Genomic DNA, 26,777 nt, shown 5'->3' on the forward strand with positions numbered 1-26,777 from the left:
TCGCGGTGCTGCAATATAATAAAGATAGTGTCAATATACCTTTCTCTTTATCGACATGTTCAAAGTCTTCGCTCCGACGAATTTCAATATAGTCCATCAAAAAAGAAAAAACCTTGCCTTGGTATTAAAATACCTCGTGAGTCAGTACAAAATAGTACTCAATAAAGAAGCTCGGGGGCTCATATTCGCCATAAATATATAAATGCCTTGGTTCAAAACCTCGCAAATATATAAATACAGTAAAGAGTCACCGAAACACTGGGGGCTAGACGAACAGAGAAATATAATGATTGCTTTACAATATAGTCATGGATTACAAAGAAGAAGTATCTACAAGAGGAAAATAACTAGTCTTGATTCAATATGTCATCAAGAGTAACTCTGTTTTCTTCAGGAGCAGCACCAAGAAAATCGGCATAATGGCCATCGGCAAAAAAGTCGGCGTCCATCCGAAGAAGGTCCTCAATCATTTCTTCGGCTATAGGCGTAACCTTCGTGTTAATCCTGTCAACACCAACTCTTCGACGTTGTACCTTTTGATGAACTTTTGCGACAACTTGGGTAAGGTCAAGATTTGAGTGGCAGATCTGGAGCATGATAAGAGCAAATCTGGCGCCAGCTACCAGTTGAGCTTTGACAAAATCATGGATACTGCCAGCATCCTTGAATCTTTCCATCAATTCAGGGAGAGTTTTTGGTTGGACGTTCCGAGGAAACATGGAGTTGTAAACCATGGACAAGGTCTTGGTACAGAAGTCAAGGAAATCGCGAGTTTGAGAGGTGCGATCTTGGAATCTGACAATTTGTCGGGTCCTCTCTGGGGTAGCCCAAAACAAAGAACCACGGTCCAGGGAAAGGTTAACAAGGAGGTTCGTCCTAGCATTTACCCTCTCTTCCTCGGCAGCAGCATCAGTAAAGGAACCTATCAAAACAACGAAGGGGAAACCTTTAAGAGACATAGCATGAGGATGAAAGATATCGGAGGATGAAGCAAGCATACCCGACATATCTTCACTGGCTTCATTCATTAATTCGAGCATGAAATTTTCTCGAGTGGTTGCCTTTTCAGCCTCGGAAGCAGCAATTTCCTTAGCAGCCACGGCCTCGCGAGCTTGCTGAAGAGCAACTTTTTTGGCTTCAGATGACTTACGAGATTGCTCCATCATCACAAGTGTTTGCTTCTTCGCATACTGAAGCTGCTGTCGAAGCTCATCCAGTTCTTGCGACAAGGTATCGTCGACAGGTGCAGTATCAGCAAAAGTTCTCCTCGCGCGAGAAGAAGAAGGCGAAACATCGGAAGGAGCGGAAGATGGAGTATAGTTATCAAATATCAACTGAAATTTAAACAAGACAACATCAAACAACAAGCAAAGATAGAGTTTTCATTAATCTCTTGGAATAATTACAAGGGCATTACAGTGGAGCTAAGGAAGTACGTGTCGCCAAATGACTACTTTGGCGACAAGAGCAAAAGAAACATAGAAAGAAAAATAAAGAGGCATGCAACTAGACCTCCGGCCTTGATGAGCTAGGAGTCGACGCTGGTTTGATCCCGAGATAGGCCAAGATCTTCTTCGTGTTGGGCTTGGCTGCCTTAATCAACGACCTCCATCTTGATTGCTCTATCTGCTCGGTGTCGCCAACTTTCATCCAGTCAATAGTCTGTCGACTGTCAGCAACCAACGCGACAGTGTTCTCAACGGCAACCTTCATATTTTCTTGGCGCATCTTCAGTCCAAGGTCTTCCGGTGTATTGAACATCTTGGCAAGGTTGAGGAAAGTCGCAGGCTCCTCTTTCTTCGGGAAGAAGTAGGGGAACAATGCCGACAACACTGCGCTAGCATTCGACACACCTTCACGAATCTCGGATCCATGAAGCTCCAGATAGGAAAGTGCGTCAAGGACAGGGTCATTGATAGGATTCGTCAAATCAAAATCCTGGTTTGTTTGGGCTGTCAAGGAAACAAAGCATTAGTGAAAAGACAAGAAACAACGATTCTCATAAAAATAGAAGGGATCAGCAAAATTACTGAAAGTGCGGCGACTCTGAGTTTTCAGGCGCTTGAGGATTCCTTCTTCACGAGAAGCTTGCGCAGCTTTGTGCTCATCCAAGGCAGCTGTAGCATCCTCAAGTTTTTTCTGCAGTTCCTCGACACCAGCAGCTTTCGCCTTGGCTTCATCAGCTTCGGCCTTGGCTTTGCTAGCAGCGAGTTCGGCTTTCTTGCGAGCCGCCTCACTTTGCTCAAGTTTTCGAGCAAGTGCGTTGGCGCGTTCGTTGGCCTCTGCAAGTTTCTCTGTCGAGATATGGAAAAGAGAGAGAAGAAAGATCAAAATCGCGAAAAGCAACAGGAGTAAAAAATCAAGGAAAAACAACAAGTATAAAAGTCGTTACCTTCGGCTCTATTAGCATATTCACGGTATCCAATAAATTGGGAACCGATGCGGAGAAGATCTTTGATCATAGGCTGTTCAAGGTGAACACTGCAAGAGAAACATCGGCATGAAAAAGAGAAAAGGTGTGAAAAAACAAAATAAGGAAAATATAGATGTCGACAAGCTTACATCATCTAAGAGCAGAGTCGACGAACTGCCCAACTGAGGGGCAGGTTCAACAATCTTTTCAACCCTTGTCCTTTTTGGTGAAGGAGCAAGGGGGCTTGATGGTGGAGTAGTGGTGACGACGTTTTGTTGAGGAGGCGAGGTTTCTTCTCCTTCAACTAGCGTGTCTGAAGCAAGTACAGTACGTGACGTGCTTGTCCGAGGAGCCACGTCAGTAGTTGGTACTTCTTCCTCGTCATCACTATTGATCAAAAAATCGGCAGCATAAAAAGCAAGACAAGATAAACATTTCGAGTATAAAAAAAAAAAAAAAAAAGGGAGAAATAAAGACGACTTACGAGCTGACGAGGGATTCAACATAAGGATCGTAAGCTGCCTTCGGATGAGAAGGAACAACTTCTTCAGCCTTAGAGGTGCCAGAATCCTCGGCATCAGTCCTTTTCCTTTTGTTCCTTGGAGAAACAGCAGGAGGAAGGGATTGCGTCGACTCACTGGCTTCAGACTCAACTTCTTTTTCGTGAGAAGCCGCAGATTTGTGAGAACCCGCGACTTCACTTTCAGGAATAGAAGAACCTTGAGTATCTTCGGCAACGATGGCCTGTTCTTCGACTTCTCCATCCTCAGGAAGAGGAGGAAGGGAAGACATAGTAGGATGGTTCTGCAAGAAAATAGCGACAAAAGAAAATTAGCGAGATACCAATACAATGAGATGCAAGGAAAAGTTTAGAACAAGACAAAAACTCGAGAAGACAAAATACCTCGGGAAGAGGATTGGAAGCACTGAATGGTTCTACTCGACAAGAGGAGGGAATAGGATCCTTCTTGGCTAGTCGAGAAACTCTTCGAACCAATTTCTCCAAGTCCTTTACAGAAAGATCGTTGGAGATTCTGTTGGCGTCGTTTTCGCCAGAGTACGTCCAAAGGGGATTTTTGCGAGCCTGAAGAGGCTGCACTCTAATCCTAAGGAAGTAGGCAGTGATTTGAACACCAGACAGCTCTTTGCCTCGAGTGTTTTGAAGCTGATGAATACGAGACATGAGTGCCTCTGTCGCCTTTTTCTCTTCCTCAGAAGCTTCGGCATCCCAGGAGCGGCGGCGCTGAATTCTGGCACTTCCGTCGAAAGGAACTATGTTGTGTTCAACGGAGTTGGCGCTTTCTTCGTGAATGTAGAGCCACTTTTTGCGCCATCCTTGGACAGAATCAGGAAATTTGACGTCGAAATAATCGACATCAGTACGAACACAGATAACAACGCCACCTATGTTATAAGTGACGTTGTGGGAGCCATTGCGGCGGAGGCAGAAAATGCGTTTCCACAGAGCCCAATTGGGAGGGATTCCGAGGAAGCATTCGCAAAGTGTGATGAAAATAGAAATGTGAAGGATGGAATTGGGGGTCAACTGGTGCAGTTGAATCCCATAAACGAAAAGAAGGCCGCGGAGGAAATCGTGAATTGGGGTCGAAAGACCACGGATAAGGTGATCAACAAAACTAACCCGGTACTCCATTGGAGGCTTGGGGTAGCTTTCTTCGCTGGGAAAGCGGATGGCGTCTTCCTTCTTCATGAGGCCAAGCCTCTTCAGCATGTTGATGTCCTGGTTGGAGATTTTAGATCTCTCCCACTCAAGATCCTCGGCGGCCATCTTGGATTCCGGAGTACTGTGGCGAGTGAGTCGCGTGCGCGGTGGCATCAACGGCAATGGGCAGAGCAATGCTCGTGAGTGCGGATGATCAGAGAGAGTGGGCGCAGGGGAAGCTTTTGCGAAGAGGAACAGATGAGCGGCGCAAGCGAGGGGATGAACGGAGGTTGAAGAAAGGTTTATATAAGAATCGGGTGAAGCAGTGCGCCGTTGGATGAAGAAATCGTGTGGTGAAAAAAGATCTTCTAGATACAAGGGTAAAAAGGTATTTTTACTGAGATAGGCGTTACTGTACGTGCGCCAGAAAAGCGGAGGACGTGTGTCCCCCACTTGCACGACGTGTCAACATGGTGGAAACAATGGACCCACAAGGCAGAAAAATCAAGATTATAAACAGAGATGAAGCAATTTTGTTTAAGGGAAGCATGTCGACAAGAAAAATAAAAGAAGATTGGCGACAGGAGGAATTATTAAATACTTCGGGAGCCTTTGATCAAATACAAGTTTTTGCCCAAACGCTCGGGGGCTACTTCGATAAAAAGTAAAATTTCGAGTATGGCAATATAGAAATTGCGGGAGCCTACAACCAAGCACAAGTCCTTGGCTGTAGCCTCGGGGGCTACTCCCATCGGGAGCGCTGTTCGCGCACCCGAGAGATAAAAAAAGAAGAGAGAGATCATATTGGGAAATAACGACAATATAGCGACAAGGTGGACTAAAATGTCGAGCCTACAACCAAGCACAAGTTCTTGGTTGTAGCCTCGGGGGCTACTCCCATCGGGAACGCTGTTCGCGTACCCGATGAAGTTCAAAAATAAAAGATAGAAAAGCAAGAGAGTATATTTCGAGTTATAATTAACTCTACATATACTCCCATCGGGAGAACAATATAAGTCAAAATTGACTCGATAAAATGTGCCATTCCAACAGCCGGGAAAGCACTCGACAATATATTCTCAGAACGCCGAAGTTGCGATCAATTTCTGAATGCCGCAAATTTGCGAAGGTAAGACCCCGCATCCGTTTCACTGGGCGTGGCATCGCCAAAGACTGCGCTCTGCTACCTTTATCCGTATCAACAGATACGAAGAAAAATCCTAACGGACGCGTTAGGTACCCGATAAATTTGACTGGGACTCGACAGAATGGTAAGACCTTAAGCGGCACCTGTCGAAGTTTACACCAGTATCCCGAGATCATGTCCAGGGACGTGATCTTGAAGTAGGTTTTTGCGGATTGCCACTAGAGCAGTTAACTAGTACCTGATCCGTCAGATGAACTAGCCCCAACTACCATTATCCCTGTACAATATAGAATTTTATGTGAAGAAATATAAAAAAGTTGAAGCTTTCGAATAAAAATAAACAGTGGAGATTTTCCCTGATTCTACGATTCAAGCAAAATCTCGGGGGCTACTGACATAGGCATCCCAAATGGGCCTGCCGAAGATAGTACCCGGGGTTTACTGAAGGCCCACTACCCGAAGAATAAGAAGATTCGGGAGCCCAAGATATATCAAGGAAAGTCAAGAGTTGTAATAAGAAGTGTTATCTGTAATCTGGCGGGATGAGTTAGAAACCGTCCCGGACTCTGTAACTTGTATAGCACGAATCCCTCGGCTCCACCTCCTATATAAAGGGGGAGTCGAGGGACGAAAAAAGGATCGAATCATTGTCTACAAACCCTAGTTTTCATAATCGTCGAGTACTTTTCGGCTGAAACCTTCGAGATCTACTTACCCTCTACTTCTAACCAAACCCTAGCCTACAATCCATAGGCATTGACAAGTTGATACCTTGTCAGCGACCATCTCGGATCCGCCACTCTTCTGGTCATCAGGGTTCTTACGCTTATGACTGCTGCTGCCACCGTTGTCACGGTTCTTCTTTTGTTGATGCAGGGGGATTGCTGTGGCTGCGAGATCACCGTCTGCGTCGTCATCGGCGGCAGTGTGATCGCTGGCGATGGTGATCATGTCGTCCAACGTCAGTTGATTTGCATTGACCATGCAAGTTAGCTTGTGCCGTAGCAATCCTCCTCGCTGCAAGCCCCAAATGAAGGCGTGCATTGCCGTGCGGTTGTCGACGTTCTCGCACTCGTTTCTGCATGCCAACCATCGGGTGAGGAAATTCCTCGATGTTTCGCCCTTCTTCTGGATACATGCCTGCAGGTCGCTTGTTGTGGCAGGTCTCTTGTAGGTGCCCCTGAAGTGTTTCTCGAAAGCGTTCTTCAGGTCGAACCAGCAAAAGATGGAATTCTTCTCGAGGTCGCTGAGCCAGATCCGGGCTGGACCTACAAGGTACAACTGAAGCATGCGGCAGGCGATGTTAGGTGTTCCTCCGGCGAAGGTTACAGCATTGTAGTAATCCTCAATCCAGGTATCCGGCCTTTCGGTGCCATCATAATGCTTCAGGTTTCCGGGTAGCTTGAGGTTCATCCTTGGTTTTGGTTCCTCTCGAATCATCCTGCCAAAGCACTTCGGACCAATGTAGTCGGTTCTGTATTCGTTGAGGCGATCCCGTGCGTCGCGTGAGCTGTGGCGAGGAGACTTTGAGCGAGAGCGAGATCTTCGACCGTTGCCTCCGCCTCCACCTCCGCCTCCACCGCTAGGTGGTGGTGAGGGAGACCTGCGAGGTGGGCGGTGCGATTTCTTGCTTCCGCCTTCTGACTCTCCTCGGCCTTCCAGGTGCTGGCTCCGGCTCCTGTGGCTGCCTTCGCCCTGGCGTTGGCTGCCCTGGTCGTTCCGATGCGGTTCCGGGTCACGGCTCCGGCGAGGCTCTGGGTCATGGCTCCGACGAGGTTCTGGATCGCGGTTCCGGCGAGGTTCTGGACCACGGTCCTCATTCCGACTCCTTCTGAGCTCGGGCTCATGAACGTTGTTCTGGTTCCGGCGAGGTTCCGGCGAGCGCTCCCTATTTCTGTTTCTTGGCAGCACGTTGTCGCGGATAACAATCCCACCATGCCCTAGGGGCCTGGCTGGACTACGGCGGCGAGGGGGTCGTGGGTAACCGTTGGGCGGAGGAGAGGGGTTGCGGTATTTGTCTCGTCCGGAATACATCGCATCCTTTCCCTTTCTTGGATCTGACGAAGGCGTCTTTGACGGAACGGGGATCGGATTTGGGTGTTCCCTGGTCTTTCTTCTTCGCTCCGAGGATCCGGTGTGTGATTCATCGTCGGGATGCCGATTAGCGCGGGCGTCCTTCTGCGCGGTAGATACACAGTTATCCGGATTGGATTCCAGCCTGCGCGAAGTATCCGCCTTGCTCTGCTGCTGCATTGCTGAAGCGACAAGTGTGCGGAGATAGTTGATATCAACCTCTTCGTCCTTCTTCTTCAGCAATTCCGCAGCTTTTTGCATGTTGTCCTTTGGGGTTTCCAGCGGCTGGTGATCTGCGGGCGTGTTGAAGGGTATCCTGCGAGGCGGAATTGCTTCTCTAACAATTCGATCGGCCTCCGCCTGCGCATAGATCATCTTTACCTCCCACTCAGCCCTCATGCTCTTGACCTGCTCGAGTGTGGCAGCAATCTCGCGGTCCTGTCTGTCGAAGTTTTCCGCCCAGGCTGCATGATCTGCCCTCCCTACCTTTAACGCAGCTTCGGTATCGGCGAGCTTCTTGGCTGTGGCCAGCATTTCCTTTCTGGTGGTCTCTAGAGCCTCCAGATCTGCGGCATCACCCGGGGTTATAGGTGTGTTAAGAACTGCTCGCGCGGCCACCTCCTCTGCTGACAGGATTTCCTCCGAGGAAGAATCCCTTTGGGGTCGCACCCGAGACATTGGAGATCCTTGTTGGGATGGTTGGGGGTCAGATTGGCTGGCTTGGTCTCCAGATCCAGTTTGTCCCAGCGCTGCTACCGTTGCGAGAACCTGCTTAGGCTGGGCGGAGTCGACTTCAGGCTGATCGCCGAAACCGTACTCCCCTAGCTTGCGGACGAAGTCATCAGATTCCATGGAGGGGGTATCTCCGGAAATTGGGCTCAGATTGCCCAAAATCGACTCTTCAACCGGAGCTTCGCTTTCTCCGACAGGCTGAGCCTGATCCGGATCTGCGCCGTTTTCCGGTGCCTCTACCTGCTCAGGACCAGCTCCGTCTTCTTGAGGGGCAGTTCCGGCGGTATGGGCCAAGAAGTGTACGAAGTGGCACCTCTGCTTTTCTAACACCTGGGAGACCCAGGCGGATCTGCATTGGTCTTCCACCGTTGTTTCCTGCTCAGGGGCGGATTGGGTGGGCTTTGAAATTTCCAGATCTAAGGCGGAATCTTCCTTGGGAAGCTCCTGCATCTCAGATCGGATCTTCGCGACAGCGTCCAGCTCTGCGGCGGTCGCGTCACAAGCATTTACCAGTGGGTTTCCGTCGGAATCGACGGTTTCCCCGATGAAGATGTGAATGCCGCCAATTGGGACGATGGAGAGCTTGACGGGGTTTGTCCTAGCCGGAATCCAGCACTCATCCGAAGGGACGATCGGCAGATTCCCGGCGTAAAGGACGCGCCCCACAGCGATGGTGTCGTCGTAGCTTCCCATGGCGGAACCCTCCCGGTTCCGACCTCCAGACGCCACAGGCCCCACGGTGGGCGCCAACTGTCGTTGCCTAATCGACGGTACCTCGGAGGAGGGATCCTCACGAGGGGGAGAAGAAGTAGGGGCCATAGGGCGGAGTGCACACGGGACGGTGGTACGCGAGTTACCCAGCTTCGGAACACCTGCACGATGACAGGGCCTACTGCTGCTTGTCTGGAATTATCTGGGCGCTTTCGCGTTGTTACAATGTGTTGTGGTTGTCTCGCTTCTAGCTCGAGATCTCCCCTCAGGGCTTCAAGGATCCGGCTTATATAGGCGCTCGGATCTAGGGTTTCTACGGAGAGTCCTAGCCGGATTACAGACAGCCTAGCTACGGTACTACATCTTGCCGTGCACGTCACGGATCCGCCTTCCATATACATCGTACTGGATCCGGGTTCCTCATGGGCCTCCACAGATCCGGGTGACTCCTATGTCGGTACGGATCCGGCCATCGATCTGGGATCGGACTTCTTCCTTCATGATCAATAGCAACTGGGCCGCCCGATGGGCCACATGCCTCATCACCGTCCGTGGGCCACCCGGGCTTGCCGGATCTAGGCACTGTCGATGGTACACCCATGAAGTATACCCACAACAGTGACCATGGCGGAAATTGCCGACGCCAGGGCCGAGCTCGCCAACGCCATGGCGGCGCTCGCGGAGGCGCGGGCGGCGATGGCGCCCCCTCCGGCGGCCCCACCAGCGGACGCCGTCATCCACGACATCGCCGATGATGACGCCCCTGTACCCGGCCGCTTTGAGTGCGCCGGCGACCAGTTCGTTCTGGCCGCCTCCTTCGAGACCCTGGCTGGGGACGCCCTGCGCCGTCAAGCTAGGTTGGCGGAGGAGGAAGCCGTCAGCTATGCGGTCGCCATGGCTTGGGGGTACATGTGCTCCGACCTGGACTCGCTCCAGCGGAGGGGCCCTTCTCCCGCATGGATAAAGCAGGAGAACCGGGAGCTGGCGGGCGCCATCGCCGCCAGGGACGAAGCGGTGACGGATGCGGCTAGGGACAATGTCCGCTTCCACGCCCAGTTGGCGCGGTTGTAGGTGGCGGCCCAGGCGGCGGCGGCGGAGGCAGAGGCCAGATCTATGGCCAGGAGAATCCTGTGGGACCCCTCTCTGGCCGAGGCCCTTGAACGCCGCAGGCGCCAGGACGAGATGTCCGATCGCTGCCTGCACGGCGCGCGGAGTGCGTGAAGCGCTCCGCTTCGACGATGGCGCCCGCCCCTCGGGCGGCCAGTAGTAGGCCGCGCGACTGCGAGTAACCGAGGACGTGGTAGGCCGCGACGGCGAGTAGGTACGGTCGTTGTAGTTTTAGGTTAACTCGACTAGCCATCTCTGTAAAGATGGTCCTTTTGGCCAATCAATAGTAATGAAAAAATATTTTGCTTACCTAGTCACTGCCAACCGGGCCCGGATGCACCAAATGCGGAAGTTTTCGCGACCGCGCAATATCCGCGGAGACGCAAACCTAGCGCATATTTGGGCCAGGTTTGTGTTGCCGCGGATGGCCCGGTCACTGGAGGAGTGGTCAGACGCATTTTCGGTCACGGCGGACGCAAACGGTCACTCAGCGTCCGTTTGCGTCGCCTCGTTGGAGATGCCCTTAGGCCAGCCCAAAAATGCGAATCTCCCGGTTTCCAAAGGATCTGGGATAGCGCTTTGTCACCGATGTACTTTCTTCTAAGCAAGGTCTGCCATACGCCATCTTCGGTAAGTAACTTAAAAAGCCATATATACCTAATAAGGCTGAGTTCTTGACTTCAAGATCATGAACTCCTAGCTCACCCATATCTTTAGGGCGGCATACGACAGACCACTTGACCAATCGATATTTCTTTTTTTTCAGTATCCCCTTGCCAAAAAAATCTCGATCTATAATAATCGAGCTTGTGTAATACACCTTTTGGCAAAATAAAGAAGGATATCATATACAATACCATATTGGTGAGTACTGAATTAATGAGAACTAATCTTCCTCTAAGGGATAGCTCATAATTTCTTAGGTGTTCTATTCTATGCAATACATGTCATGAGGAGTTGTGCAAACCACTATATTTTATACCCCTAAGTAGAGTAGCAGATCCATCCACACCCCTAAACTTACATCGGAGAAAGATTGGCTGGGGAGGAGCCGAGTTTGTGAAACAAACTTCGATGCAGTCATCTCTATTTACAAACTGACTTTGACCAACAAAACACAACTACCCTTCAAATGGGATGTTGAAAAAAGTATACCCTCGTTGCACACATGTCACAACACGATGGGGGGGGGGGGGGGGGGAGATGCTGCTGGAGGTAACACATACAATGGCCGTGCATCATGTCCACCACGTCCATTGTAGCACCTTCTGCCAACCTGGACCAGCCCCAAATTACATGAAGATATGGGGATTCTAGTGTTTCCCATCCCTCGTCGCCACTGGAGTGGCCAACCAAGGGGAGGGAAGCTGTGGTACTGCAAACGGTTGTCACGGTTTAAACTAGCATGCATCCCTCCCACATGTCACTTTGTAGAGGGAGTCTAGTCCCTCAGGGGAACACTTTTGTTTGAAGAATACTTGCATTATCTACAAAGTTATGAATTGGAGAATAAGAGATGTGATTTGGCGGAGAAGAGATGAATGTAAAAGAGCCTCTCCGTGCATAAGTGTGTCAACCAATTTCCAAATGGAAAAGTTTCAGTTGTAAGATCAGAAACCCGATTTTGTCCAGAAGAACGATCTCAAAACCTCGAAAAGGAAATCAAGAAAACTGAGTCCAGAAATCAAGAAAGATCCTGCATTACCCTTCATGCCACTTGTCTTCTCTACAGTTGGAAAACTTGCTTACGACCTGAACTACACATGCACACAGGTACGTCTAGTATTGCGAATCAAAACCGTACCACGCGCGCGTACTTGCCTACTTGCTCTCTGAGACTAGCCCCAGTGAGAGTATCATAAATAGTATCATATATGCTATGTTGGCAAAAATCTGATGTGTCACATCAATTAATGAGGTGAGATATCATAATATGATAACGTATCATGACACATAAACCTAGAAAACTCCATAACAAATACATCATGTACACACATTTGCATTGAGATTTTATAAAACATTAAATATGACATAAGTATGATATCATATTATGATACTATGCATTGTGGAGGTAGTATCATAAACTAGTATCATGTACACGATACTCGTGTATGATACTTCCCATTGTGACTAGTCTGAACCTGCAGTGCCATCATACAAACGTGGTACTGTATTACTGTACTAGCCTGGGCAGTCTATCTGAAGCCTGAACCAAACCGTAACAGCAATGTGCAAGCTAGCTGGACCTTCACTTCCATCCATTTGCTATATCTATGTATCGACCCATCATTGATCTCTGGCTAGCTTCAATTCAGCAGGTTGAATTAAGTAGGAACAACCCGCACGAGTGGCCAACTGGCTTGGTGGAATCTCTCGGCGTCTCTCCAGCAAGCCTCCTCTCTATGCAGTACAGCTGCGATAAACAATTGAAACTAACCTCATAATTAGAACTGGTGGCGCCGTCTTGATTTGGTCCCGTTTAAAAAACTCCCCCCTTCGATTTGCAGTAAGTGTTAAAGTGATATACACAAAGTTAGGTAAATCACCAACAGTTATTATGTATCTAGAGGAAGTGCTACTTGCAGCTTAGGTATACATATTGGGTTGTCAACTAGTCCTGTCATTATGCAAAACATGCCAATTATTTGGCGATGGCAATGCCATTGCACGACTCCGCAATTCAACGATGGCTGCGCCCCGAGATCCATCCGAGTAGGATATCCATCGCGAAACACGAGGGAAGCATCTCCACACCAGCCGAGAAGTTGCCTGTTGGCACCCTCCTCCTCGTCTCGCGGACCAACCAGTTGATCTATGTGTGAGTGAACTCAATCCCGTCGTCACAGCTTCTCCAGCTGATACTTAGAGAACTTAGCACAGCTTCTCCAGCATTATAAGTCAGCGAGCCACAGGGACACAGGCACACACTGGTCTCCCGCACGCACGCAGCGAAATAACCAACCAGTAAGCACTGCCGTTAGCCATGGCGCGCAGTTTCGTGCGGTCCATCTCCTTCTCCAAGCTACCTGACGTACTGCAAGGAGGGACATCTAGCAATGCGAATTAAAACCGTTATCACGGGCGCGTACTTGGCTACTTGCTCTCTGAACCTGGACCGCTAACATACATACGTGGTACTGTATTACTGTATTAGCGTAGGCAGTCTATCTGAAGCCTGAACCAAGCCGTAACAGCAATGGGCAAGCTGGACCTTCACTTCCATCCATTTGCTATATCTATGTATCGACCTATCATTGCGACCCGGACGAATGGAACCTAGGTGCGCGCGCACCCATTTACAAAAAGTTCAAAAAAATACTATTTAAAAGTTTCAAAAAAATGTGAAGTAAAATTTTGCATGTACATATTATGTTGATACTTACTCGTGTGAGTTTTCACGAAAAAATACCATTATGTGTAGCCTGCATAAAAATGACAAAATGTCCGAATGAGTATAGTGAACAGGAATTTATACTATTCACAGGAATAGGAATTTGCATTTTATCATTTTTGTGTAGGTCACACAATGGTATTTTTCCGTGAAAACACACATGAGTACGTATCAACATAATATATACATACAAAAATTTACTTCACATTTTTTTTAAAACTTTTAAATAGCATTTTTTGAACTTTTCGTAAATGGGTGCGCGCGCACCCAGGTTCCATTCACCATTTCCGCCTATCATTGGTCTTTGGCTAGCTTGAGTTCAGCAGGTTGAATTAAGTAGGAACAACCCGCACGAGTGGCCAACTGGCTGGGCGGGATATCTCAACGTCTCTCCAGCAAGCCTGCTCTCTGCGATAAAAAAAAATGACACTAGCCTCATATTTAGCACCGGTGGCGTCGCCTCCATTCGGCCCGTTTAAAAAACTTTCCCTTCAATTTATACTACTCCGTAAGTGTTAGTTGATATATAATGTTAGCTAAATCACCAACACTTATTATGGATGAGAGGACGTGCTAGTTGCAGCTAGCTTAGGTATATATATTTTGTCAACTCGTCCTGTCACTGTGCAAAACATGCCAATTATTATTTCGCCATACAATCCTTGGCGATGACAATGCCGTTGCACGACTCAGCAATTCCACGATGGCTGCGCCCGAGATCCATCCAAGAGTAGGATATCCATCGCGAAACACGAGGGAAGCATCTCCACACCAGCCGAGAAGTTGCCTGTTGGCACCCTCCTCCTCGCCTCGCGGACCAACCAGTTGATCTATGTGTGAGTGAACTCAATCCCGTCGTCACCCGCCCGTGCGCGCACACTCTCCCGCTGGCATGTCATGTCCTGTCCTGCTCACAAATTCACAAATTATAGGATTATCATCAGTTATCACTGTCCTAGGAGATCCCTGCTCGCTTGCCAGGGGACAACCCACAACGCTCATCACACAAAACCCACTAATCAATAGGGAATGCCAATAGTAATCTATGCTAGGAGCATATAGAACTCGTAGCTGCCGGCTTGATACAGGTGTAACAGCATTGGCGTCTAGTGCCAGGACGTACTACGCAGCCAGCTGCCGATCTGCCGATCTGGCAAAAAGAACTCTATGCAGGCAGCCTCGAGATCTGGACGACGTATGTATGCGCGTTCTTAAGCAGCCACGACTCCCGGATCGTGTTATTCCGGAAAGATATCTTAGGATGGTGGAGTCGTCTGGTGGCGCCGTGGCGGTATCGATGGCAGCCTGGCATGGTCAATGCGATGATCTCTCTTGAAGATGGAGTCGAGGAAGACGGCGGTAGCAACTTCTGTGGCGTGTGCGTTGGCGTATGCTGAGAGTCTGCTTGACTGGATGTGCTTCTCATCTGCTATTGGGCGGCCTGGGAAGGCATTTGATTTTTGGATGATATGAGTTGGTGAATTGTCACCCCCTTCATCCTCTGTAGGTTTAGCGAGGTGGTTTCGAGTTTGACCTTTTGTATTGCTTTTGTAAGGTGTTGCGAATAATCTAATAAAAAAAGCCGTGTGCATTCTTTGGATGCAGAAGTTGGGGCGATATTTCCGATTTCGAAAAAAAACTATCTCGGATAACAATATCTTACCGCTTCACAAAATTTTATTTCCTATATGTCAAAAGCATTTGAAACAAATTTGTGGATGTTCAAAAGGTGTGCGTTTGCGTTCTCTAAATTTTTCAGAACCAAATTTGAAATGCAAAAAGAAAAACAAAAAAGACAAATAGAATAGTGTTGTTTTGTTTTTTTCTTCATGTGACACTGTTTAGGTGGGATTTCTTTTTTGTTTCTCTACCGGTATTTCGAATATGGTTCTGCAAGTTATAGGCAATGTAAATACACATCCTGTGAACACCAAGGAATTTATTTCTGATTTTATTGACCATTACAATTAAAATTTTAAAGAGTGGTATCATGATATCAAAGGTATCACTAGATATATTCTCATGTCCTTCCGTCGCCGTGTGCGTGCATCAGCTACCTCGAGGTCGTGCATGCTCCTGCTCCTTCATTCACTTTGCCCTTCATGTTGGCAAGGAACACCTACATATCAACACTGATCCACATCCTTCATTCCCTCTTGCTCCTTCATTCACACAATGAGGGACTGAGCCTAGCTCAACTGGTTAGGAGAGTGGATGTACAAATTTAGCACATAAGTTTAAATCCTCGCGGACGCGAATTTAGGTTCCTATTTATACATGAGGTCCAGGCTGGACCTGGTACTCATGCAATTTATCTTGATGACTGTGCTTTAATCTTTAACAAGATTAAAAATCTTAGTACTCATGTTTAATGGTTGTGTGCATCCCTAGTTGGTGCAGAGGCCGGGAAGTGAAATTATCCCCATTTCTTAGACATGCTCCCCCTCCCGGGTCGCTCCCGCTCTGGCGACTCCGGAGGCGACTCACGAACCCTAAGCCCGCCCCTCTCCACGTCGCCCTGACTAGACCGCTGCCGTCACCGGCGCTACTGGCGGTGGCGGTGCCCGTCCCGCCAAACGGTGGAGGGCAGTGGTGGCGGTGCATCCAGCAGTGCATCCGAGCGGGCCTGGTGGTATGCAGATGAGGCAACAAGGCGACGGGGTGTGGGACACCGGCGGTTGGGCGACGGGGGCGTGGCGAGCTGGCGGTGGTGCGGGCCCGATCTGGGCCTAGAGGGCATGGTTGTTTTTCTGCTTCGTCTTCTATGGTCTACCGCGAGGATGGCCTTGGCCGAATCGTTCGGGCGACCATGGGCAGCGCCGCCGGGTTCCTAGCCGGGGAACGCAACCTGCTGCCGAGTTTTCTTCTCTACAACCGCCATTGGCTTGGCAGCGATGACTTAGCGAGGTGACGATCTTTTCTGAACCTCCTTCGTCGTCGGATGACGGATGGCAACATGGGGGCATGTTCATCTGAGTCGAAGAATAAAGGTGGCGGTTCTAGGATTCTTCTCGCACCAAGTTTGAAGATCTGTCATATGTTGTTCCCACCAGTCTGGGTGGATTGTCGTGTTTTGGAATAATGCCTGAAGATTGCTGGGTTGGGTGGTTTCGGTCGTGCACACCCATGTTTTTTATCTGGCCGTTTGGGTTTCAGAGGGAGCGCTTCGAAGCTCTACTGTTAATATCATGGAGCTCATTTTCTTTCCATGGTGCTAGCGGAGAAGGTCATCAAGCCGAAATCTTCCGACCATGGAATACTTGTGTCTCGAGATTATTTGGTTATGAAAAAGCAAACCAAGTGGCGCGAGCTAGCTTGACATGGTTTTCTTACTTGTGTTGATTGTGTTTGAAACGATGATCTCCTGCTTTTGTAGCTAAATTCGTAAATGATGTACTTCAAGGGAGTAGTTTACGAATCAATAAAGTGCGCCGAATAGCTTTCCGTCCAAATGACATAAACTGCTCAACCAATTTTCAAACGGAAGTGTCTAAATCTTGATGGAATTTGCTGTTACATGGTTTACATCCTGTGTGGAGATCACAAATCTGATTTTGTTTCAGGCGATCGATATAAAATTAACCAGCAAACAGAGGTCAGAAATCAAGAACGATCCTGCCACGCCCACTGCACTTCATGCCACTTGTCTTGTCAGACAGATCGAACAGCTAAAAACCTAACCTGAGGACGTACGTACGCGTCTCCTTCCTCGTGACCTCAACCTCAACTACACATGCATGCACGCACGCTCGCTCGCGTGCCATTGTCAGACCTCAGACAACGTCCAACTCAGCTCAGCATCCTTATAAGCCAGCAACGCCACAGAGACACAGGCACACACGCACGCAGCGACATCACCAACCAGCAAGCACTCCACCGTTAGCCATGGCGCGCAGCTTCGCGCGGTCCATCTCCTTCCCGCTCAGCCCGTCCAGGTCCTCCAAGCCGAGCGCGCCGCCGTCGTGCCACGCGCGGTCAGTGAGCCTGCCGTGCCGCTCGCACCCGATCCTCGCGCACCTGCACACGCACATCCGGGCCGTGCGAGCGTGGGCGCAGCAGGGCCCGGCGTCGGCGTCCTCCTCCGTGGCCGCAGGGCTGGCGCACGTGGAAGCCCTCCACGCCGCGCTCGGCGACCTGCTCGACCTCCCCGAGGCCCAGGCCGCGCTCTCCGGCGCCGGCGCCGCCAGCGACCGCATGCTCGACGCCTTCCTCCGCCTCGCCGACGCGCACGGCTGCTTCCAGGAGTCCGTGGTCGCGCTCAAGCAGGACGTGGCCGAGGCGCTGACCGCCGTGCGGCGCCGCGACGGGGCTCGGCTAGCCTCAGCTGTGCGCGCGCAGCGCAGGGCGGGCAAGGAGCTCGCGCGGCTCGCAGTTGCCGCTAGGGAGTGCGCGGTGCGGCCGTCGCGACTCAGCTTCATGGGCGGCGCAGCGGAGGCAGAAGTGTCCGGGCTGCTGATGGAGTCCGCGGCGGCCACGGCGTCGGCCTCGGCCGCGCTGTTCGGGACCGTTGCGGCCATGTCGGCGTCCGTGGCTTCCGTGGCGGCCGAGTCGTGCTCGTGCAAGCGGACGGCGGCGCTGGTGTGTCTGGTGAAGACGAAGAAGAAGTCAAGGTCCGGGGATCAGGTGGAAGAGGAGGAGACCATGGGGGCGGTGGCGGAGCGGCTGGAGGAGCTGGAGGAGTGCATTGAGGAGCTCGAGGCCGGCAGCGAGAAGGTGTTCCGGAGCCTGGTGCAGACCAGGGTCGCGCTCCTCAACATCCACACACTGCACATCTTCTAGCTGACATCCATTTCCATTCCATCTTGATTGTAGTAGTGAAATTAGTGGCCGCAAAACGGTGCAATTGTAACTGTAAATAAGTAGATGATGATGAGGAATAGAAGATGGAGTTTCTGCAGCTCTTGCGCATCCGTTTGTTGGTCTGTTCTTGTGACACTCTGAATGTGCCTGTATTTTGAAGATGCTTGCGTCTTAGGTATGCAGGACGGGGTTTAAGCGTGAGGTGTTCTTAGTGGTAATCTTGGTCACGAAAATTAATGTACAGTGCACACATCATGTCTTGCTAAAAAGAAACTAATCATTTAAGGTTTCTTCTCAATTTAGACTGTTGAAGAACAACAAGTACTGGATCCCCTTTGAATTCCAGAGCATTCGACGTTATCGGTAGTACAAAATGGGCTGTGGTCATGCAAATCGAGGATATTTACTGCTAAGGCCCGTCAGAGATTTAAAGCCGAAGCCCATATATGATGGTCCACCGAACACACATGCACCATGCTCAAACAAACATACTCATTACTTAGGTTTTGTGGTGCGATGCCAGTCTGTTTCATTGTGTGTGGGCTAGCTCTGCTGGGCGGTCACGGAGGCCGTGCGCAGGTCGTGGACGGTGGACGGTGGCCAGTGCCCTCCCAGTCCCAGGCGGTCGCGAAAAAAGTTCTCAAAGATACCTAGGCGACTAGGGTTTTGATACCTCGCCGGCGATCTCTGATCTCCGGCCGTGGAGGCTGTTCTTCCCTGCCTTCTTGACTCCCTCTCGCCCTCTCTCGTCGGGATCCTCTCGGGCTGAGTAAGGGGCCGATCTGATCGGCTACCCGGCCTTGGTGGAACCGGCGGCTAGGGTTTTGAGGCGATCAAGGGCATGGCGGTGACTCGGGAAAAAGGTGAAGGCTCTGGCTCTGGGGGACTTTCGGGATCGGATCCGACACTCGAGGAACTACTGCGAAGCCTAAACCTTAAGGGAGAAGACATTGGAGGTGTGTTTGTGGCAAAGGCTGAAGTGGAATCGCTGAAGGAGGACTCGAAGTGGCTGGCGGTGATGAAATTGATGTCGTCAAAGCCCTTCAGTGCGACGTCTCTGAAGAAGACCCTGAAGTTTGCCTGGGCACCTGCCCAGGAGGTAACCTTTCGAGACCTGGAGGATAATCGGTTCATGGTAAAGGCAAATTGTTTGGGAGATTGGCAGAGAATAACTGAGCAGGGTCCCTGGATCTTTAGGGATCATGGCTTGCTAGTTGAGAAGTATGACGGGAGCTGCAAAGCCTCGTCAGTTGAACTAAATCGGATCCATGCTTGGGTCCAAATCCACGACGTTCCTGAGTTATTTCGCAAGAAACATATCATCACCGAGCTGGCTGGGAGCGTGGGTGAGGTGATCACCGTGGACCTGCAGGGTGGTGACTATGTCAGGGTACGTGTCTGGCTGGACGTGAGGAAGGAGCTGCGTCGGTTTGTGGCGATTACGCCTGAAGGGGAAGCTCATGTTGTCATGCGTGTTAAGTATGAGAAGATTCCTAGATTTTGTGCTGTGTGTGGCCACATTGGCCATGTCAAGGAGGAGTGTGGTACGGGTGTTCATCCTCCAGAGACGGAGGGTTTTGGCAAGTGGCTCCTGGCGGAAACTGTTTGGAACAGGTCGCAACTCCACGGAAGCTCTGATCAGGACCAGCATTACAAGCAACCACGCCAAGAATCCCACCCTGGGCGAGGAGCTGGCCGCGCTGGCAGAGGTTCTGGTCGAGGCGGACATGATGGCGGGTGTGGGCGTGGAGGCCCTGAGGCTTCCCTGGAGAACCGCAAGAGGAATTCTGCTGAGGCCCGTCTGAACGATGGGAGCCCAGCAAAAGATGCTCCATCTCAGCACCAGATTCCGCTGATGCTTGAATGGAAGGAGAAGGGGGTGATCGGCCCGGCTGCGGACAAGGGGGCACAGATGAAACTGGACTTTGATGGGGGAGGGAGCAGAGTTTACCCACAACGCTCTGGAACACCTCCACCGCCTCCATCTGCCAGAGAAAAGAAGCGTCCCAAGAAGCATTCAACACCCAAGAAAGATAAGAAGATGGAAGAAGAGGCGGCCTCCATGGTGGAGGACCGCCCAGAACAATGAGTACTTTTCTCTGGAACTGCCGTGGGTTAGGCAATGCCGCGACAGTTCAAGAGCTTCGCGACTTTGCGCGCGAGCTTGCCCCTTCTATCCTATGTGTTGTGGAGACTCAAATTCACAAGTCTAGGGTAGAGAGTTTAGCAGGAACATTGGGATATGATAATGCTTTTGCTGTTAGTAGTACGGGCCGCAGTGGTGGCCTGGGTATTTTTTGGAATAATGATATCAAAGTTGATTGTTTGCCTTACTCTCAGTATCACATTGATGTAGTTGTTCACACCCCCTTGGAGGAACCGTGGCGGCTAACTTGTGTGTATGGAGAGGCGTGTGTGAGTGAACGCCACAAGACATGGGATATGCTGAAATTCATTAAGGCATACTCACCTCTACTGTGGCTGTGCATCGGCGATTTTAATGAAGTTCTCCATAGGGAGGAGCATATGGGTGTCAATGACCGGAGTAACACCCAGATCCAGGCCTTCAGAGAGACGGTGGATGTGTGTGAGCTGATGGATCTCGGCTACATAGGCACGCCATGGACTTTCGAGAAGAAGGTTGTGGGAGGAAGTTATTGTCGCGTCCGGCTGGACCGAGCCTTGGCGACGACAAGTTGGAGTGAGCGCTTTCCACTCGCCACTCTCCACCATCTTACGGCAGCGGCTTCTGACCACTCGCCGATAATCCTACACCATGTACCCCCAGCTGATCAGCCTCTCCAACGCCACATCTTTCGTTATGAGGCGATGTGGGAGTCCCACGAGGATCTTGTGCCGCTGATTACGCAGGACTGGAGGTCGGCTGGCTCCTCTTCCATGCAGGGACTCCAAGAGAAGCTGAAGGGTCTTTCGGACTCCCTCACGTCGTGGGGGCGCGCGACTTTTGGCCATGTACGCAAGGAGCTGCGTTCTCTTAAGCAAGAACTGAACGCCCTTCGTAATACCCCGGATAGAGTGGGCCCAGACTATCGAGAACTGAAGGTGGTAGACAGAATTGTTGAGCTACAACATCGCGAGGAAACTATGTGGAGACAGAGATCGCGAGTCCAATGGCTCGCTGAGGGCGACCGCAACACAAAGTTCTTTCACCTCCGTGCTAGCAAACGGAAGAAGAAGAACTGTATCCGTCGGTTACGTCGTCCAGACGGTTTATTTACAGAAGATCAACAGGAGCTAAACCAGATGACCAGGGAGTTTTACAAACATTTGTATACTTCGGAGGAGACATCGGGTATGGCGGAGGTGTTGGATTCTGTCCCTGTTTCGGTAACACAAGCCATGAATGACAAGCTACTGTCACCGTTCGAGGAAACGGAGATCAAGGAGGCTTTGTTTCAGATGTACCCACTGAAGGCGCCGGGACCTGACGGCTTCCCTGCCCAGTTTTTCCAAAAGCACTGGGATGTCTGTGGGGCTGAAGTCACCAGCGCTGTTCTCCGGATACTGCGGCGTGAGGAAGACCCGGAAGTGATTAACAAAACGTTTGTGGTGCTTATACCGAAAGTTGCATCACCGGAGGAGTTGGGACAGTTCCGCCCCATCAGCCTATGTAATGTCATATACAAGATCGCTTCGAAGGTCTTGGCGAATAGGCTGAAGGTTTTCTTACCAGAGATAATCTCAGAGGAGCAATCTGCCTTCGTCCCAGGGAGGCAGATCACGGACAATATTATCACGGCATATGAGTGCCTCCACTTCATGAAGCGAAACGGAGCCAAGAAGCATCAGCATTTTGCTCTGAAACTTGATATGAGGAAGGCCTATGACCGTGTTGAGTGGACATATTTGAGGGCGATCATGCTGCGTATGGGTTTCCATCGTCGTTGGGTGGACTTAATCATGAGCATGGTGTCATCTGTATCCTTCTCGGTGCTGTTCAATGGCGCACCGTTAGAGGAGTTTCGCCCTTCGCGCGGTCTCCGACAGGGCGACCCTATATCCCCATACCTATTTTTGCTTGCAGCAGAGGGCCTTTCTGGCCTCCTAAAAAACAGCCGTCAATCATCACTGTTAGAAGGAATCAAGGTGGCGCCTACAGCTCCTGCTGTGAACCACCTCCTTTTTGCCGATGATAGCCCGCTACTTGTGAAAGCTTGTGTGGATGGAGCGTTGGAGGTTAATGCTATCCTGGAGAAATGCTGCAATGCTTCAGGTCAGCGTGTGAACCGAGATAAGTCATCTGTTTTCTTCAGTAAAGGATGCAATGAGGTTACTCGATAGGCAGTGAAGAACACTCTGAATGTTCCCAATGAGACTCTGAATGAAAAATACCTGGGCATGCCCTCAGACGTGGGGCGATCCAAGCATGGGGCATTCAAGCATCTCAAGGACCGGATCTGGAAGAGGATCCAAGGGTGGCTGGAGCAACTACTGGCTTCTGGGGGTAAGGAGGTTTTGATCAAATCGGTTGCTTTGGCAATTCCAACTTTCTCCATGTCCTGCTTCAAATTACCTCGGGGTCTGTGTTTGACGATCAATGCTATGCTGCGAAGCTTCTGGTGGGGCAGCAGAGAAGGCAAACGCAAGACCTGCTGGATATCTTGGGAGTCCATGTGCACGCCGAAGGCCTCGGGTGGTATGGGTTTCCGTGACATTGAAATTTTTAATTTGGCTATGCTTGCGAAACAGGCATGGAGAATTCTTCAGAACCCTCAAACTCTTAGTGCGAGAATTCTGAAGGCTGTGTACTTCCCAAGTGTGGACTTCATGGAGGCTCCGCTGGGATCTACTTCATCACAAATATGGAGGGCCTTGGTTGAAGGCAGAGACGCAATGAAAATTGGGTTGATTAAGCGAATTGGGTCAGGAGAGGATACTAATGCATGGAATCACAACTGGCTACCACGTGATCACATGCTTCGCCCGCTAGCCTGCCTGAAGGAGAACCCGCCGATGCTTGTATCGGATTTTATTGACCCCACGTCGGCCACCTGGAAGTTGGAATTGTTGACTGAGTTCTTTCTGCCGATGGACAGGGAGGCCATTCAGGCGATTCCTTTGAGCACCAGGAGGATGAAGGACGGTTGGGCGTGGCACTACGAAAAGACCGGAATCCTGACTGTGCGGTCCGCATACCGCATGCTAGTAGAAACAAAGAGGAGACGGGAAGGCTGGTTAGAGGGCAGATCAGAAGGCTCGAACCATGCTGGCGAGAGCAAGGCCTGGCAGCGTCTCTGGAGAACCGAAGTCCCCTCAAAGCTTCGAGTGTTCCTTTGGCGACTAGCCAGGCATTCACTTCCGACAGCTGATGTTAGGTGTCATCGGCATATGGCGGAGAGTAGTATGTGTTCTATCTGCGGGGCCGAAGATTCTTGGAGGCATTCTCTGATAGATTGCACAGTGGCGAGATGTGTATGGGCCCTTGCTGACGAGGGCATCGTGGAGCATCTATGCAGAAATGAGGATCCCAGTGCGAAACAATGGCTCTTTACTATGATGGAGTCCTTGTCCAGGGACGACTTTGCAAGAGTGGCAGTCACTTTATGGGCGATCTGGTATGCGCGCCGTAAGATCATCCATGATGAGGAATTCCAGAGCCCCCTGTCTACTCACTTGTTCATCGAAAGTTACCTCCGAGACCTAGCTATCTCGACCAAGGTTAGCAAGAAGACACCGGGAGGAGCTGCCCAGCCTAAGGCCCCAAGGTGGATCCCTCCAAGTGTAGGATGCGCGAAGCTGAATGTCGATGCGGCCATGTCCAAGCAGGATCGGGGCGGGGCAGTTGGCGTCGTTTGCAGAAGTGAGCAGGGTGTGTTCTTGGGTGCCTCCTCGCTCAGCGTCCCAGGAATTGCCGATCCCACGGTTATAGAGGCGATCGCTTGCAGGGAGGCGTTAGCGCTGGCAAAGGACCTGCAGCTCCCTCGCGTAACTGTGGCATCCGACTGTCTTACAGTGATCAATGCTATGGAAACTGAAGGGTTTAAGGGGGGCTTCAGTATGGTTCTAGATGAGGTGAAGGAGGATGCGAGGTTACTCGCCGAGGCTTCCTTCCGACATGAAAACAGGGCTTCCAATGGCGAAGCTCATCGTCTGGCACGTTTTGCTGTTTCCAGTAGTGCGGGACGTCAGGTGTGGCTTCTCCAGCCTCCTGATGGTCTTTGTATCTTGAATAATGTTATTATTCAATAAAGTGGCGTGCTTAATCTCAAAAAAAAAAAATTTACTTAGGTTTTGTATATCCTCAAAAAAAATTTACTTGGTTATTCTCTGATGAAAAAACAATAGGGAAAAGACCTCAACTGTTTCTTTTTCATTTTATAGACAAATGAGGTGGAACAAAAAAAATTCGAAATGGGGTGCCCCTGCCTCTGCATCAATTGATGCATACGACTTTTTATTAAAGTAAGTCACGCCAAAACAGTAGTAACAGTACACAATTATTACAGCTCATGGATCACTTAGAGTCTCAACATGGATAAGCCACCTAAAAAAAGCTAGAAGAAAAAAGCGTGTAGCATCATGATGTGAGCCTTTTCTCAGACCGCCAAATGAGGTGGAACAATTACAAATGGAGAAAGGTGTAGGGTGATTACAATGTTCAAGCAATATAAAATTGCTATAAGTAGAAAGCACTATAGACTACGACGCATCCTCTTCGAAGAAGATGATATTGCTAGTAACGCTATGTCGATTGATCATTCTTCTATAAAGAATGGCAAAACTCTCGCTACTCAGCCAAGCTAATTTTGGTCGAACTTGCCTCAAGACCTATTTTGTTTCGTTTCATTGTTGAAACACAAAATGTGGTTATGGATTTTCACGGAAATGATGTAATCGTTCAGTTGACCAAAATGGGATGTTTAAACTCAAAAAATGCGAGATTCTTAATGCTAACGTCTACGAAAGAATTACTACGGAAGCACTATATTGTGGTCGATAGAATGCTAAGGCGCTCGAAATACATAGAGGAAAACACTCCGGCAATCCAAATGACCGGAAATTCTTTGAGAAATTAAATTGCGCAGACGTATGGTACATCTTCTCTTAGATGTGCGAGAGCCTCCGGAGCTGGACAAGAAGCCGGCAGGAATGAAGGCCATACTTGGAGAGAATCTCAACATATTTGGAAAAGAAATGTTGATGAATAGTTGTGCTGACCTTTTTTTTCGAGGAATGACGGGGGAGCTTGTTATTCTTATTAGCCGAAAACGACTTGGCAGTCAATCCATCTTACATGGAGGTGAGGAAAGAGGCAGGGGGAGGCGGTAGGAAATACAATACAAGGCAGATCAAGCAACACATGCAAGAAAGTGTGAGCGAAGCATGTCCAGAGGAGCGCGCTCCTCCACTCTAAAACGCCAGCGCCAAAGAGCGAGGTCGTCGCAAGCTCTCCTGACCACCATATTGGAAATATTGGAACCCTAGAATTGTGTGTTATTGCTTGGACCCTCATGGGGCATATATATATGTACAAGGGGAGAGGATAGACTTGTAGTACAAGAAGATGACTCCTAGTTTTACGTATACACCCCTACATATTATACTTCTAACATCCCCCCTTAGCCGTAGCGGGAGTGAAGCGGCATCTTCATGCAGGCGGCATCGCCTAGCCGCGTGAAGACCGATCAGATCGGGAAGGCCCGCGACTGGGCGATGCCGCCTGCATGAAGATGCGTGGGTTGCTGCTGCCTGTTGTTGTCGGGCGCCGCTGCGCTATGGAGATCTTGCGCGCGAGGTCGCCCTCCCGCGATCGATGATGTAGCGCCGACGGTGCCTGATTTGCTTGGAGCGAGACGCACAGTAAATTTGAGGATCGCAAATGTAGGGATTTTATTTGGCTAAATTGAATCTGATCTAGGAATACGAATTTGATCTAAGATCTAAACTAAAGAATCGATCCGATCTTTGATCGAGACCGGGTGCCGCGCCCCCGAGGAGAGATCTCCCCGGGGGCGGCGCGATGCGGAAGTGGTGGGAGGACCTAGGATCGGCGCCGTGAGGCTAACCGCTCTGATACCATATTGGAAATATTGGAACCCTAGAATTATGTGTTATTGCTTAGACCCTCATGGGGTATATATAGAGGTACAAGGGGAGAGGATAGACTTGTAGTACAAGAAGATGACTCCTAGTCTTACGTATACACCCCTACATATTATACTTCTAACACACCATACTCAGCGGCGAGTCTCGGCCATTGAAGAAACGGTCATTCCGTGCCTTTCAGATGGACCAAAGGAGCATGTCAACAGCAGAGTGCCATGCACTAGTCGGAACCTGGATGGGGGTCGGCAGATCCCAGATAGAGGACTGCCCCGTCGGGATGGAGACACCAAGGCGACTCCATAGGGCCACCGCCGGTGGACAGTCAAAGAATAGGTGCCGCCCGGTCTCAATATCGGGGCAAGCAGCACACATGGTAAAACGTGATTGTGCAAAGAAAGAAAATAATTAGCAATAGTTACTTCTCAGTCAATAAACACTTGTTATGCATAATGAAAAATCTTATTTTAGATTTATAGGTGCAACATACAGCATTCGTATCAGGTGATTCTTACACTCGACTTACTTACAACTTTACATATTTTTAATTAGTTGCTTGACAGGTAGCAAAACTGTAAAACAACTGCGTGGAACAGACACTCCCCAGCATCAACGACAAAACGTAAACCGAAGTTTTCAGTGTATTGTCGCCTCGATCTCTCCCTGGCCACGCCGA

At 50.0% G+C, this 26,777-nt stretch overlaps 1 protein-coding gene across 1 annotated transcript; it reads left to right on the top strand.

Annotated features, from left to right (window-relative positions):
• Window positions 1–17,082: 17,082 nt before the first annotated feature.
• On the top strand, window positions 17,083–18,134 carry LOC127311795 (uncharacterized). The gene has a single exon (XM_051342249.2). The coding sequence runs from the start codon at window positions 17,123–17,125 to the stop codon at window positions 18,014–18,016; it is 894 nt and encodes a 297-aa protein (XP_051198209.1). The 5' UTR covers window positions 17,083–17,122; the 3' UTR covers window positions 18,017–18,134.
• The last annotated feature ends 8,643 nt before the right edge of the window (window positions 18,135–26,777 follow it).

Source organism: Lolium perenne, chromosome 7 (assembly GCF_019359855.2).
Source record: "Lolium perenne isolate Kyuss_39 chromosome 7, Kyuss_2.0, whole genome shotgun sequence".
NCBI classification, from domain to species: Eukaryota; Viridiplantae; Streptophyta; class Magnoliopsida; order Poales; family Poaceae; genus Lolium; species Lolium perenne.

Excerpts from the sequence above, each read along its gene's own strand:
- LOC127311795 (XM_051342249.2), top strand. The coding sequence starts at position 17,123 with ATGGCGCGCAGCTTCGCGCGGTCCATCTCCTTCCCGCTCAGCCCGTCC.